Source organism: Sabethes cyaneus, chromosome 3 (genome assembly GCF_943734655.1).
Source record: "Sabethes cyaneus chromosome 3, idSabCyanKW18_F2, whole genome shotgun sequence".
NCBI lineage: Eukaryota > Metazoa > Arthropoda > Insecta > Diptera > Culicidae > Sabethes > Sabethes cyaneus.
In genome coordinates this window covers 50,740,638-50,753,829 of record NC_071355.1, presented here as the reverse complement: position 1 = coordinate 50,753,829, position 13,192 = coordinate 50,740,638, and the positions used below count along the sequence as shown (strand labels likewise).

At 39.4% G+C, this 13,192-nt stretch overlaps 1 protein-coding gene across 1 annotated transcript in view; it reads left to right on the top strand.

Moving 5' to 3' along the window:
• LOC128739578 (zinc finger CCCH domain-containing protein 18-like) overlaps window positions 1-7,217 on the top strand; it is a 46,747-nt gene extending 39,530 nt beyond the window's left edge. The window contains exon 10 of the mRNA XM_053835072.1: window positions 7,018-7,217. Within this exon, the coding sequence (XP_053691047.1) occupies window positions 7,018-7,217 (200 nt within the window). The remainder of the gene's footprint in view (window positions 1-7,017) is intronic.
• Window positions 7,218-13,192: the final 5,975 nt, after the last annotated feature.

Genomic DNA, 13,192 nt, shown 5'->3' with positions numbered 1-13,192 from the left:
CAGTGAGACATCGGGAATAGCTTCGCCATAAAACATACAAGATCCATGATATTTTCCTGCAAAGTAAAGTTTGTGAATCTATATCACATAATACAGTTTGAGAAAAATTTGTTAATTTTTTAGTATATTTTTCAACAAAAGTCGTTTTTGGGGGGGTCAAAGTAAATTTTATTGCGATCATTTTCAGGCGATTTTTAACGGCAAATCGCATAACTAATCCAAATTAAATTTACTACATGGCATCTCATAGGAATGAGAGATAAAAATAAAAAATATAAGACCATCGAATTGTTTGCTAACACCACTATTTCACTATTTCTCATAAAACATTCCTATAGGGAACAGTGAGACAAACAGATGTGGGTAATTTTAAAAAAAAAATTTTGTGTTGAATTGTAACTCAATCTATATATATTGATTGTAAATGAGTTCTAACGTATAAGTTGAAGGTCAGATAACCAGGATTTGACCTTTATATGAATATAAATGTAGTTGTGAGAAAAATCGGAATTTTCAATAATGCACAACAATAATGTATCCTTTATGCACAAAATAAGCAGTACGACCTCTAAACTATTCTTTGTAAACAAAAAATATGGTTTAAGTTTAATTCTAATATGTGTCTCAGTATTCAATACTCGTTGTCTCACTCTTCCCACCTACTGGGGAACAGTGAGCCAAAAAGACACCTTCACATTTGCGTTTGTAACTATTTTATCTTTTAACCAAAAGGGCTGAAACTTTTTTTCAGACAACTAGAAGGATATACCTTTCAAATGGATTGAAGACCTCGTTGGTAACTATCACCAAAAAATTTTTAAAATTTTTGGAAAAAAAGTGTCTCACTGTAGACGTCTCTCCCCTATTATTCTACTGAGCGTTTCACGAGTCTTACGGCAAGAGACCGAGTACTGTCATGTAGCAAAATAATGCTGTCATATCTCGTCGTGTATTCTAAGCGGTTTTCGCGTAATGCACTACTCAAATGAATTAATTATGGCTTGTGCCGATCGCCAACGCGCCAGGGTTAACAGTCATAATTCACATTACCGTTTTGTTTCCACCAGATGTATTGCATGGTTTTAGAGCCATTAAGATTCGGCTGGCAACGGCACTTCATTGGATAATTCCTAGGATGTGGGAGGAGGAGAAACTACCGCAGGAGTGGACGGAAGGTGTAGTCTGTCCCTTCTACAAAAAGGTGACCGGCAAGATTGCTGTAATTAGCGCGGCATCACGTAGGTCAACGCCGTTTACAATGTGCTCTCCCAGATTTTGTTGCGTCGTCTATCCCCAATAGCGAGAGAATTCGTAGGATAGTATCAGGCTGGCTTTATGTGGGCCCGTGCTTCTACGGATCAAATTTTTACTCTCCGACAAATTCTCCAGAATTTACGAGAATAGCACGTGCCCACGCATCATACAGCTATGGCAGATAATGCACGAGTTCGGTTTTCTGGATAAACTGACGCGGCTGTTCAAAGCTACTCTGGAGTGAGTGATGTGCTACGTGCGCGTTTCGAGGACACTCTCGAGTCCTTTCGAATCGTGCAGAGGGTTGCGGCAAGGGGATGGACTATCCTGTATGTTATTCAATATCGCTATTGCAGGTGTGATTCGGCGAGCGGGCATCGAGAGGAACGATCTTCAGCAAAAGTTGCCAACTCCTAGCCTTCGCAGGCGACCTCGACATCATTACTAGAAACCTTGGGACGGCGAAAGTAATCTACGTCAGACTATAAACGGAGGCTAGGAGGATAGCACAGAACAGAAGTGGAAGTAGAAATCCAAACACGTACATGCTACTTTCTACAGATACTAGTGAACCTGACGGTAGCGAGTCACTTTTTTCCACGAAAACACACGAACGCATACGAATGCACACGAAAGCATGTGAAAGCTGCTATGCGATTGGCAGAGAGCGTTCTGCTTATATTGCTGTTATTCGCTTCAATACGAAAACCTTCCCAAAGAAAAATAAAAACAAAAAAGACTCTGTCACCAGTTTTGATCGCCGAATCGTTCGGAGTTCCACTTCTGTTCTGTGAGGATAGGGTTAAAAATCAATGCGTCGAAAACCAAATATATGGTAGGAAATTGCTCCAGAGAAAGAAACGTTTGCCTCCCATGGACAGTGACTATTGACGGCGATGATCTGGAAGTATGCTGTGAGCATACGTCGCCGCACAAAGTTGACGATGTACAAAACACTAATCAGACCGGTAGTTCTCTAAGGACTTGAGACAGTAACTTTGCTTACGGAAGACATATGTGCACTAGCCGTTTTTGAACGAAAGGTGAACATTCATAACAGCCAGAGCGATTTTTAATTTAAAACGCAATAGAATTGTCGGAAGTGAGAAATACCACCTCAGTCTTTATTCATAGCGACCACCGACGCGAAGGGTAGTGTTCAAAAATTGTTTTTAATTAGTTCAAACTAGAGGACCCGGCGCGCGTTGCTACGCCATTTTAAAAAGGGGGTACATGCACAATCCTGAAGATTTGATTAATTGTAATTTTGCAACCAAGAGCTTTCTTTTTGACAACCCAAGATATTCCTAAATCATGCCGCAAATTTCTAATGCAACGCATCAGCATTTGTGACTCGAGCAGCAAGTCCAACGTAACAATTTGGGTTTTATTACCAAACCTTAAAATGGTAATGTTGGCAAAATCTTAATAAAATATCAGTGCAGTCAATCCAACTTCATCAGTTGAAAACTGGTCAGAAACCATATACTTAGTGTAATCTCAACATTATTTTCTTCATATTTTCATTTCAACAATGTATTTTCGCTGCCTTTTCTTTTGTTTTTAAAATAAGTATTATATTATCTTACTTTTATTTAATTTGACCCATTATCTAGGCTTCACCGATTTATTCTTAATAATTTTGTTCCAAATTTATCTTATATTTTAGTATGGACAGCAACACTCGCGAGTTCGATTACTTTTTGAATATTGCAAAAAATTCTGTTTATTTTGTATGATAACCCTCCCCCCTTCCAGAGGGGAGAGGAATCTCAATACGCTATAGAAAAAAAATTTGCCTCCAGTAACCCCCAAATTCATTTGCTTGATTAATGGTCGAGATATGGGGAAATTTGTGTTTTATTTGTATTGGAGCCCCCCTCTTAGAAGAATGAGGTTTCTCAATCTACCATAGAAAAAAAATCAACCTCCAAAAACCTTCACATGCCAAATTTGGTTCCATTTGCTTGATTAGTTCCCGAATTATAGAGAAATTTGTGTTTCATTTGTGTGGGAGCCCCCCTTCTAGAGGGAGAGGGGTCTCAAGCAACCATAGAAAAAAATCCTGTCTCTAGAAACCCCCACATGCCAAATTTGGTTCTATTTGCATGATTAATAGTCAAGTTAAGAGGAAATTTTGGTTTTATTTGTATGGGAGCCCCACCTCTTAGAAGAATGAGGTTTCTCAATCTACCATAGAAAAAAAATCAACCTCCAAAAACCTTCCCATGCCCAAATTGGTTCCATTTGCTTGATCAGCTCCCGAGTTATAAAGAAATTTGTATCTCATTTGTATGGGAGCCCCCCCCCCCTTCTAGAGGGGGAGGGGTTTCAAATAACCAAAGAAAAAAATCTTGTCTCTTGAAACTCCCACATGCTAAATTTGGTTCCATTTGCTTGATTAATGGTCAAGTTATGAAGAAATTTTTGTTTTATTTGTATGGAAGCCCCCTTCTTAAATGAAGGAGAGGTCTTAATTTACCATAGAAAAAATATCAGCCTCCGAAGACCTTCACATGCCAAATTTGATTCCATTTGCCTGATAAGTTCCCGAGTTATGAAGAAATTTGTGTTTCATTTGTATGGGAGCCCCCCCTTCTAGAGGAAGGAGGGGTCTCAAACCAACCAACAACATTCCTCACATCAAACGCAATGTGTATGCCAAGTTTCATCAAAATCCGTCGAATGGTTTGCGAGTCTATACCGGACACACGAACAGCATTTCATTTTTATGTATATAGATAGATAGATAAAGTTTTTATTTAGTAAAGCGTGCAAATAGTGGTCTCAAAAAGGACTATCGATTCGAATGCCACAATTATCGAGACATCATTCTTTTCCCTTCTGTATATACAAAATTTTCACCCGCATCCTGTTTCATAGGCTGGGACAATTGCAGGAAACCCTTGTTGGCGAAAATCAATGCGGCTATGGAGAGGGGCGCCCCACGGCAGATCAAATGTTCACCTTGCGACAAATCCTCGATAAACTCCAGGGACTTCAACTTACAGAATCATCATTTGTTTAAAGATTTCAAGGCGGTGTACGATACAGTTGAACGAAATGAGCTGTGTCGGATTATGCATGAATATGGATTTCCTACGAAACTGATTAGACTAATACGTGCTTCTCTTGATGGTTTACAAACAACCGAATGACATCGTTATCATCGGTGTTAACCGTAGAGCTGTGGAAAAGGCGTACACGCATCTTAAGGAGGAAGCTGCGAGGATATGGCTTATCATAAATTCTACCAAAACGAAGTATATGGTGGCTGCTAGAGGGCGTGGTAGCTCTACAGGTGTTGGGACTGCGGTGGTGATGGACGGAGATGCTTTTGAAGTGAAGTAAAAAGGCGGATAGCGGATGTAAAAAGGGTCTTCAACGGACGATGTAGCCAGCTACGGGACGTAAGTCCCGTAGTCAGCATCTTCATACAAAACTTGCGCTCCAGAAGATACTATTTATCCCGGTGATACTCTGCGCCCAGGAAGCGTGAAAGTTGAAAGAGAGCAACCGACGAGTTCTGGCCGTTTTGAGCATAAGATTCTGCGATCAATTCTTGGCGGCATATTAGAAGAGGGTGTGTGGTGCAGGCCCATGAATCACGAAATATTCCAAGTGCAAGTATGCAAGTATGCACGGATGCGTATATTGTGAACCGACTAAAATACGGTCGGCCACAGTGGGCTGGTCATGTAGCAAGAATACCGGATGAGAGACCTACGAAAAGTATATTCAGCACAGAACCCGACAGAGGCCGACGACTTCGATGCACCCCGTAAGCGTAGGATGAGCGTTGATGATGTGGATGCTTGTGCAGCGGATGTTGGGTGTTATAAGTGATTGGAGTGATTGGAGAGCGGCAGCCCAAGACCGATAAACGTGGAACTTACTTACTTAGGTGGCTTGCCGTCCTAAGACAAAGCCTGTTGAACAAAATTTCTCCAAGTAACTCGGTTCAGGGCTACCGCTCTCCAATTCCTCGGACACCGAGTACTCTCCGCCAGATCTCGCTCCACCTGGTCTAACCATCTTGCTCGCTGCGCTCCTGGTCGTCTTGTTCCTACCGGATTTGAGGCGAACACCATCTTTGCAGGGTAGTTGTCCGGCATTCTTGCAACATGCCCTGCCCATCGCATCCGTCCAGCTTTAGCTACCTTCTGGATACTGGGTTCGCCATAGAGCTGTGCGAGTTCATGGTTCATCCTCCGCCTCCATACTCCGTTCTCCTGTACGCCGCCGAAGATCGTTCTTAGTACTCGCCGTTCGAAGACTCCGAGCACTCGCAGGTCCTCCTCGAGCATTGTCCATGTTTCATGCTCGTAGAGCACAACCGGTCTAATAAGCGTCTTGTACAGGGTGCACTTTGTACGGGGACTTAGTCTGCTAAAAATACAATTCAGAAGCTTCTATAAAAATGAAGATCGTGCGATTATAATTCTCTCCAAGGTTGATGAAATTGATGGCAATGCCATTTCTTCCAAAAAGATGGTGCAACATGCCGCACTGCAACCGTTACAATGGATTTGATCCGGTAAAAACGATGTGTTCAATCTAATGATAATTCCTTTTATAAAAGTTCACTCAAAAGAAGCTCAAGTTTTAATTTTCATGTAAAAATAATTATCTGCACGAGCGGTTGATAAGAAACAGTCTATAATTTTGTTGTTTTTTAGTCAATGTGTTCCCTTCTCCTTTATTTTGTGAAAAAAATTGAGGTGAATTTTAGATGTCTTTTTGGTGAAGCCGAGGGAGGGTTGATGCGTGATAAGTTCGGTGAATCAAGAATTCTCTAAATGCACCTTTTAATGAGCCATCAATCAATTTCGGTTTTAAAAAAATGTATCTTCCTCAATACATGCTTACGAACTTGTTATCCAGATATTTGAAATTTAATTTATACAACTAAATAATTATTGAAGCAATTTATATTCAAAATATTTAAAGTTGGTAAGAAAATATTTGTTTACCAGCAGTATCATAGTATTTTCAACTCTATCAGCTTTGTCCGCCTGAACGCTTCGAATTATTCCCACTTTCAGCTGAAAAACTACCCATATACGGCGCACCTTTGCTGGCAATCCTTCCCTGAACTTGCCAGTAAGGCAGTAAATCCTGCCAGTAACGGGACGCTCTCCCCGCGAGAATTTCCGAATTTTTCGCTCAGTCTCCCTCTATCTCTCGCGCTCACTTTCTCTTTCTTGTGGCCTGCCAGCCACACCGAGATGACGAGCTCCTCCCCCCGTTTGCCCTCACGTCGCGCATCTGGGGGCAGCTGGCTGGCACTTCCTGGCGAAACAGGAAATCCACCTTCAGCTCCCGAGCTGCTGCCGAGCTCGGCGCCAGTTCCATTTGAGACGCCCAAGGATACGCAAGCTTCGGACGCTGAACAATTAGTTCATTTGCACTACCGCGCTCCTGTGTGCCACGCAGTAATATAGTAGAAAATCTCTATCGGTCGCCACCAAGTTTGCCCCCACACAGGATTCCATTTCCCTCTTTTCACGTGCCGAAGTCCTCATCCATGACATCATCCTGAACCCTCCTCGCCGCTTTAGCACGTCGTCCTGGTGTTTGAGTGTCTATCGCTGTATCAGAATTATAAGTGTTCAATCGCCACTGTTATTGATGTTAAACTGCTGAATCGGAATCCACTTCCGTATGTGTATGTATATGTGTATGTTGGAGGCAAAGTATCAACAGGCTCGCGTGGAAGGATAATATTCACCTTCTCATATTACTGTTCCAACCCAAATTCAGGACACATAATCACACCCTGCTGCGTTGTCAGCTGTCGTATGTGCCAGAAACCCAAATCGAATCAATACGCAAAACCACATACGGTAGTGGTGGGTGGTGGAAAGCTGTTCGAATATACTTCAAGTGAAACCCGAGCCAGAAAGATTCTATTAGCAGAACCGACCCGCAACTCTGACAAAACAAGTGAAAGCGAAAAGTGATCATTTAATGAGTCCCTTAGCCACTGTTTGCTTCTGAGCTGTTGTCAAAATATTCCGTCTCTCGCTTGTGACTAACTGGCAGTATTTGCGAGAGTACCAGAGTGCTCGTCTGCGTGTCTGTGTTTGTGTTTTGGGTAAATTGTGCGGATATAAGCCGACACGGTTAGATCCTTCAGCAGCGAAATTGGAACACACCGCGCCGTGGCGGCCAGCACCAGCGAAAGTGTATCTGATAGGCAGTAGTATACGGCGGAAACGCTGCAGTCGAAAGCATCCTGCCCGTGGCAACGGCGAATCTTCGACGGTGCTTTCTGAGTGTTAGTGTGCTGCTCTCGTCGCTGGTTGGAGGTGTGGCAACACACGGCTTTGTCCGTCAAGGTGACCAGTTTCGGAGCATACTCGGTCAAGACGACGACTTCCACCACCAGCCAGTCCAGTCTCAGCACCGATGAAGACGAACGACGAAAGCTGGGTGGGAAGCCACGGATCGCAGGTTTGGAGCTTTTCTTCCTCTTTGTAGCTTGTGCCGAATTTTTCTGTACCCTTTTTTTCGCCATTCGGTGTGCGGCCGTTGAGGCGCAGATTAGTGTGGGTGTATTTTATAGTTTACTGCACGTTTAGGCAGAACAATGATTCTATAATCCTTCTATAGTCTATAGGCAGTAAATATTACTACTTTCTGTAAACTTAAAATTATTTTGAGTTGCATAAAATTTTCATCATTTTATATTTTTTCAACTGGTATTCGTAGTGGTCTATTTAAAATATATAATTGCTAATAAAATTAAAACAGGGTTCTACCCTTTTAATTTTATATTATAAAGACTGGCTAGAAGGTAATTTAAACACACAAAACAACTTGTACTTAATTTGCGGTAATTGACATGTTTCAATCAAAGATGATACAAAACTAAATTTCTTTGGGTCTACCAATATCAAGAACTTTTTTCTTATCGAGTTAATCACATTCACCATTACACAGTTTGAAGTAGTACTGAATCAGCATATTTCTGCCACTTGAAATACATTTCTTCAGTGCTGTTAATCGCTTCGTCGAAGACGCAACTTGATAATTACCTGGAATTTTTCAATAGGTTTGAAACTAAAGACGATTTGAAGAGTCTTATTAGCAGTGTACCACTCTAGCACCGCTCTAGAGTAGTTGACTGCTTTGTTAAAGATGGATACTTAAGCTTGAATTCACAATTTTATGCCTTGCTAAATCATAATTTTCTCGGATAAATTTCTCAGCACAAACACGAACTTATGCATGCTTGAAGAATCGCTACGCCTAGTTATAATATTTAATTTATGGCAGCGAAATTGATTCCATTGCTACCGTGGCCCCGTCATGCAATATCTGAGAAATTGCCTCAAAGCTTTCCCTTATTGGTTTCTCCTCCGTTTTCAGTCTGTGGCTTTGATTTGCCTGAAAATCTGTTTAAGTCTTTCCGAAGTTAGATCCTTCTTTTATTAGCGCCATCCGGGGTGAGATTGTGCCAAAAACCAAACACGTTTATTTATGAAAATTTATTATATCTGTAGAAACTGGTGACCTAAATTCAAAATGATGATGAAAATAACATATTCATTCCTACCTTAGAATGGAACACAGATAATATTAGCAAACTATTTAGCCTAAACTGGGTTTCAAAGTTCGCGATCAAAAATACTCGGAAATAACGCTCGTAAAAAATGTCCTCCATAAACCAACCCAAACAAGAAATCGCATCAACTTGCTATTTTGAAGGTATATAAACTAATCATTTACAATGTATTGAAAGGTTATTATGCGTTGGATAAGTTTTGATTACGAAAATAATATTTTTCGAAACTTTGTACTTTTCGAGCTTCACGGGGGTGAGATTGTGCCAAGCCATAATGAGCGATCCAATTTGTGGATTTCACATACACAACAAAAATACGTTAGTATACACCAGTACACTCACATTCTTTACAATTGAGCACAATATTTTGACAGATTAGATTGCATCATCCATTTTGGAGCAAACAGAATCATAAGTCTGCTAAATAATGTAAACTAATTTTTAATTTTTCTCTGGAAATTTCAGATGCTTTGAATAAACACTCTAATATAAGACGAATATATTATACTGTGTATAGACTGCCAGTTTTAAGGAGGGGGTGTGGGGTGGGATAGCCCATATGTTCTGCGGCCGCGGGTTCTCGAACGAAGTAATGGTTTCTTTTGTTAAATGATCAAATAGGTATGCCCCCTTAGGATACACCCCTTCATATATTTCCCCCTTGTTAACCCTAGAAACGGTACTGGCTATATAAAGGCTGTCCATTGACTGCGAACTCATTATTAGTTATTTCAGACCTCCCCGGGTTATTTTCGTTCATACTTGTTGTATGATGCGTTATTTTTGGCCGACCCCCTAATAGTCCACTTAGTTCATGGATGGTCCCATATGAACTACTCTATACTGATATTTATGTGTATTGTTTATAAACATGCTAATGTTCACTGTTTAGGTTTTTAGCTTAACTTTATGTTTTTGGCACAATGTCATTCCCTAGAAGTTTATGCACTTCCAGTAAAATTAAGTTTCATTGTAACTAAACCATCTCTACGGTAGTTGTTAATTGAACAATTTAGTATATATTGACAGATTTGAAATCAACTTACTTCCTAAATTGTGTGTATACTGAGCTAAAGAATAAATAAGTATGTTTTTTTGGCACAATCTCGCCCCGGATGACGGTACTTAATTGGGCACTCTATCTCTAGGTGTGAGAAGTTTCCAGAATTCACATTTGTCTAGGCTAATTAAACTCGTCATGATATATAGACCAAACTTTCAAGTCCAACTTAAATTGCAGTTTAAATTGATTGCTGCATGAAAATTGAAAATGGTGCAAAATTGTTGTTTGAAGAAAATGTTTAATTAATTCCCTTATAGCTTGCGGCCGACCATTTATTTCTTCATTCAAATTTATGAAAAAAAAGCCAAACTTTGACATAAAACATTAGACATTAGATTAAAACAACTCAAATCTAGATGAAAATAGAGTAAAATTCAAACTAAATTAGGAAACAAAATAACAAATTAGGACAAAATAAAAAAGCAAAGCAAAGCCTAGGTGCCACAAATTTTCGAAATTTGGCCTACTGTTTTTATCTGAAAGGCTTCCCAACCAGCTGTTAGAGCACAGGACAACTGCGGGGTTAGTGCTACGATCCCATTTGACGCTAAGAGCACCTCGCAAACGAAATTCGAACATACGACATCTGGCTCGTTAAACCAACATCGTATCTTGAGGCCAATAAAATTAATACTAAATCCAAAGAAGGATAGAATTGGAACAAAATATGGCAAAATAAGCTAATATCGGTACATAATTTTTATTCTAACTGGAACAAAATTAGTATAAAATTGGGACCAAATTTGGGCAGAGTACGATAAGATTAGGACAAAATGACCACAGATTTATAATAAAGGAAAAACAAAATAGGAAAAAATGAAAAAAGGGAATACAGTGGAATTCCTATTATATCTACACCTGATTTAATCTACTCCCGATTTTAGGTAACCCCGATTTTGTCTACCTTTTGCACCCGTTTTTATCTACTTTTTTTTTGAATTGTGATTTCAACCATGCGGAAAGAAAACTTGGAAGGTCTCATGAATTTATGCATAACAGAAAATATTTCTTTGTATTTCATAGTTCACTATATGGCTATATGGCATACACGGAATGGGTATAAAAATGCTAGTCTCAAATACGCAAAGTAATATACATTAATTTTGTAACGCATATTTTTAATATTTCATAATGATCCTTTGTAAGATTTTTCTTTACCGTAATCAACGAGCCGGCCCCTTCTCCGCTAGGAACGAATCACAGTTCAACCTTTCTTTCTTTATTATTAGTATTATTATTTCTTAAAAATTTATAACTTTTCAACCATTGAACCGATTTTAATGATTTTATCACCAAATACCTAAAAGTTTTTTAGAAAAAGGAGGACAAAAACTGGTTTGCTTTGATCTAAAGTCTGGTGTACAAAAGTTACCAACGTTATCTTGGTAACTTCCAAACACTGCCGCTGCACGCTAAAATACCTTTAATTTGATATTAAAATCATTTAAATCGGTTCAGTGGTTCAAAAGTCGTGAATTTATTAAAAAAAAGGATCATAATAGTAATTTTTGGGACTCAGAAAGGAGAACTCTAAGTGCCAAATAAAAATACGAGTCTAAAATTTACTGCAAACGAATAAGTAAACAAAATTTGAAGCAAATTGGAGCAATTTTAAATTTCGACATGTCTTTTTTCATAAAATTGCTGAATCGATATGCATTATGGCTAATGGCTGATATGAATAAAATGAGTCCTATACATAAAATTACACTGATATAATCCATAGTTGATGAAAATGATCAATATTGACCATAATTTTTGTTCATTTGAATTATTTTAGAGCAATTTATTTTTTTCCAAATTTGTCTACTTTCCAAATATATCTACCAAAAATTTTCGGAGGGGTAGATAAATCGGTATATCACTGTAATAAGAACAAAATTGGGAAAAACTCAAAGAAAATCGCTAAAAAGGAATAAATCCGGGGCAAATTAGGAGAAAATTAAAAAAATTAGGACACAATTAGCTTAAAACTAAGCCAAAATTTATTTCAAATTTTTATTAAAATTCAAGCAAAATTAAAATAAACTATGAACAAAATTAAGGCGAAATTGAAACTAAATTAGGGGGAAATGGGACAAGTAGGGGAGGACAGTCATTAGTGAGACAACAGGAACAGTGAGTCAACGGGAATGGCTACGTCATAAAACGTTTCCACGGAAAGTGAAAATTGTGAACCCAGATCGCATAATGTAGTTTAAAAAAATTTGTTGATTTTTCAAGATATTTTTCAATAATCATTTTTGGGGGGATCAAAGCAATTTTTTGTAATCATTTTCTAGTGATTTTCAACAACAAAATAAGGTATCCCGGGGCAATTGGGACCTAAAAATTGTGTATGTAGTTAGGGTTTATTCGACTGTGTAATCTACACCGATGATTATTTTAAAATTCCTGAAGCACAGAAACTCTTCAGTGGTATCACTTCGAAGGTTTAATTACAGACATGGACTATCGATTTACATGAAATGAATCTACAGAGAATTTTTAAAATCATGGCGATAGGTCCCACTTATTTCATTTACCGGGGCAAGTGGGATCTTTATTCAAATTCAATTAAAAAGCACAGAAAACAAAACCTTGTGTATGTTAATGTACACCAACGATAAAGCAACGAAAAAAGCAACCATAGATAATGTTTTTACTAATGGTTCATCCAAAAAAAACCGAAACAAAATCAGATTACTTTTAAAGCACAATAACTTACTTACTTATGTGTCCATGTCCGCCGGTCCGGCAGAACAAAGGGATGAAATCAGAGATCTCCACTGCTGACGGTTACCCGCCATGGCTTTTACCTGTCGCCAGGACAGGTTCTCGTCTACAGCCCGGATGTCGTTGGCTAAGCTCCGTCTCCATGAGCCTCTGGGTCTGCCTCTTCTACGCTGTCCTTGTGGATTCCAGTCGAGTGCTGCTCTGCAAACCTCGTTCGCTCCTTTCCTCAAGGTGTTTCCGATCTACTTCCACCTACGTTCACGAATTTCTGTGGCTATCGGCCGTTGATGACACCGACGATGGAGTTCCTCATTGGATATCCAATTATCAGGCCACCAGGCACGAATAATATATCGCAGGCACCGGTTAATGAATACCTGCAATTTTTGCGTTGTCTCCGCTGAGACGCACCACGTTTCGCAGGAATACAGCAGTACGGATTTAACGTTTGAATTAAAGATTCGGGTTTTCGTACGTAGAGTGATCTGGTTTGAGCGCCAAATGTTTCGCAGACCTGCAAAGGCACCCCTGGCCTTCCTGATCCGTGTGGCTATATCAGTCTTGGTACCACCATCGGGCGTTGTTTGGCT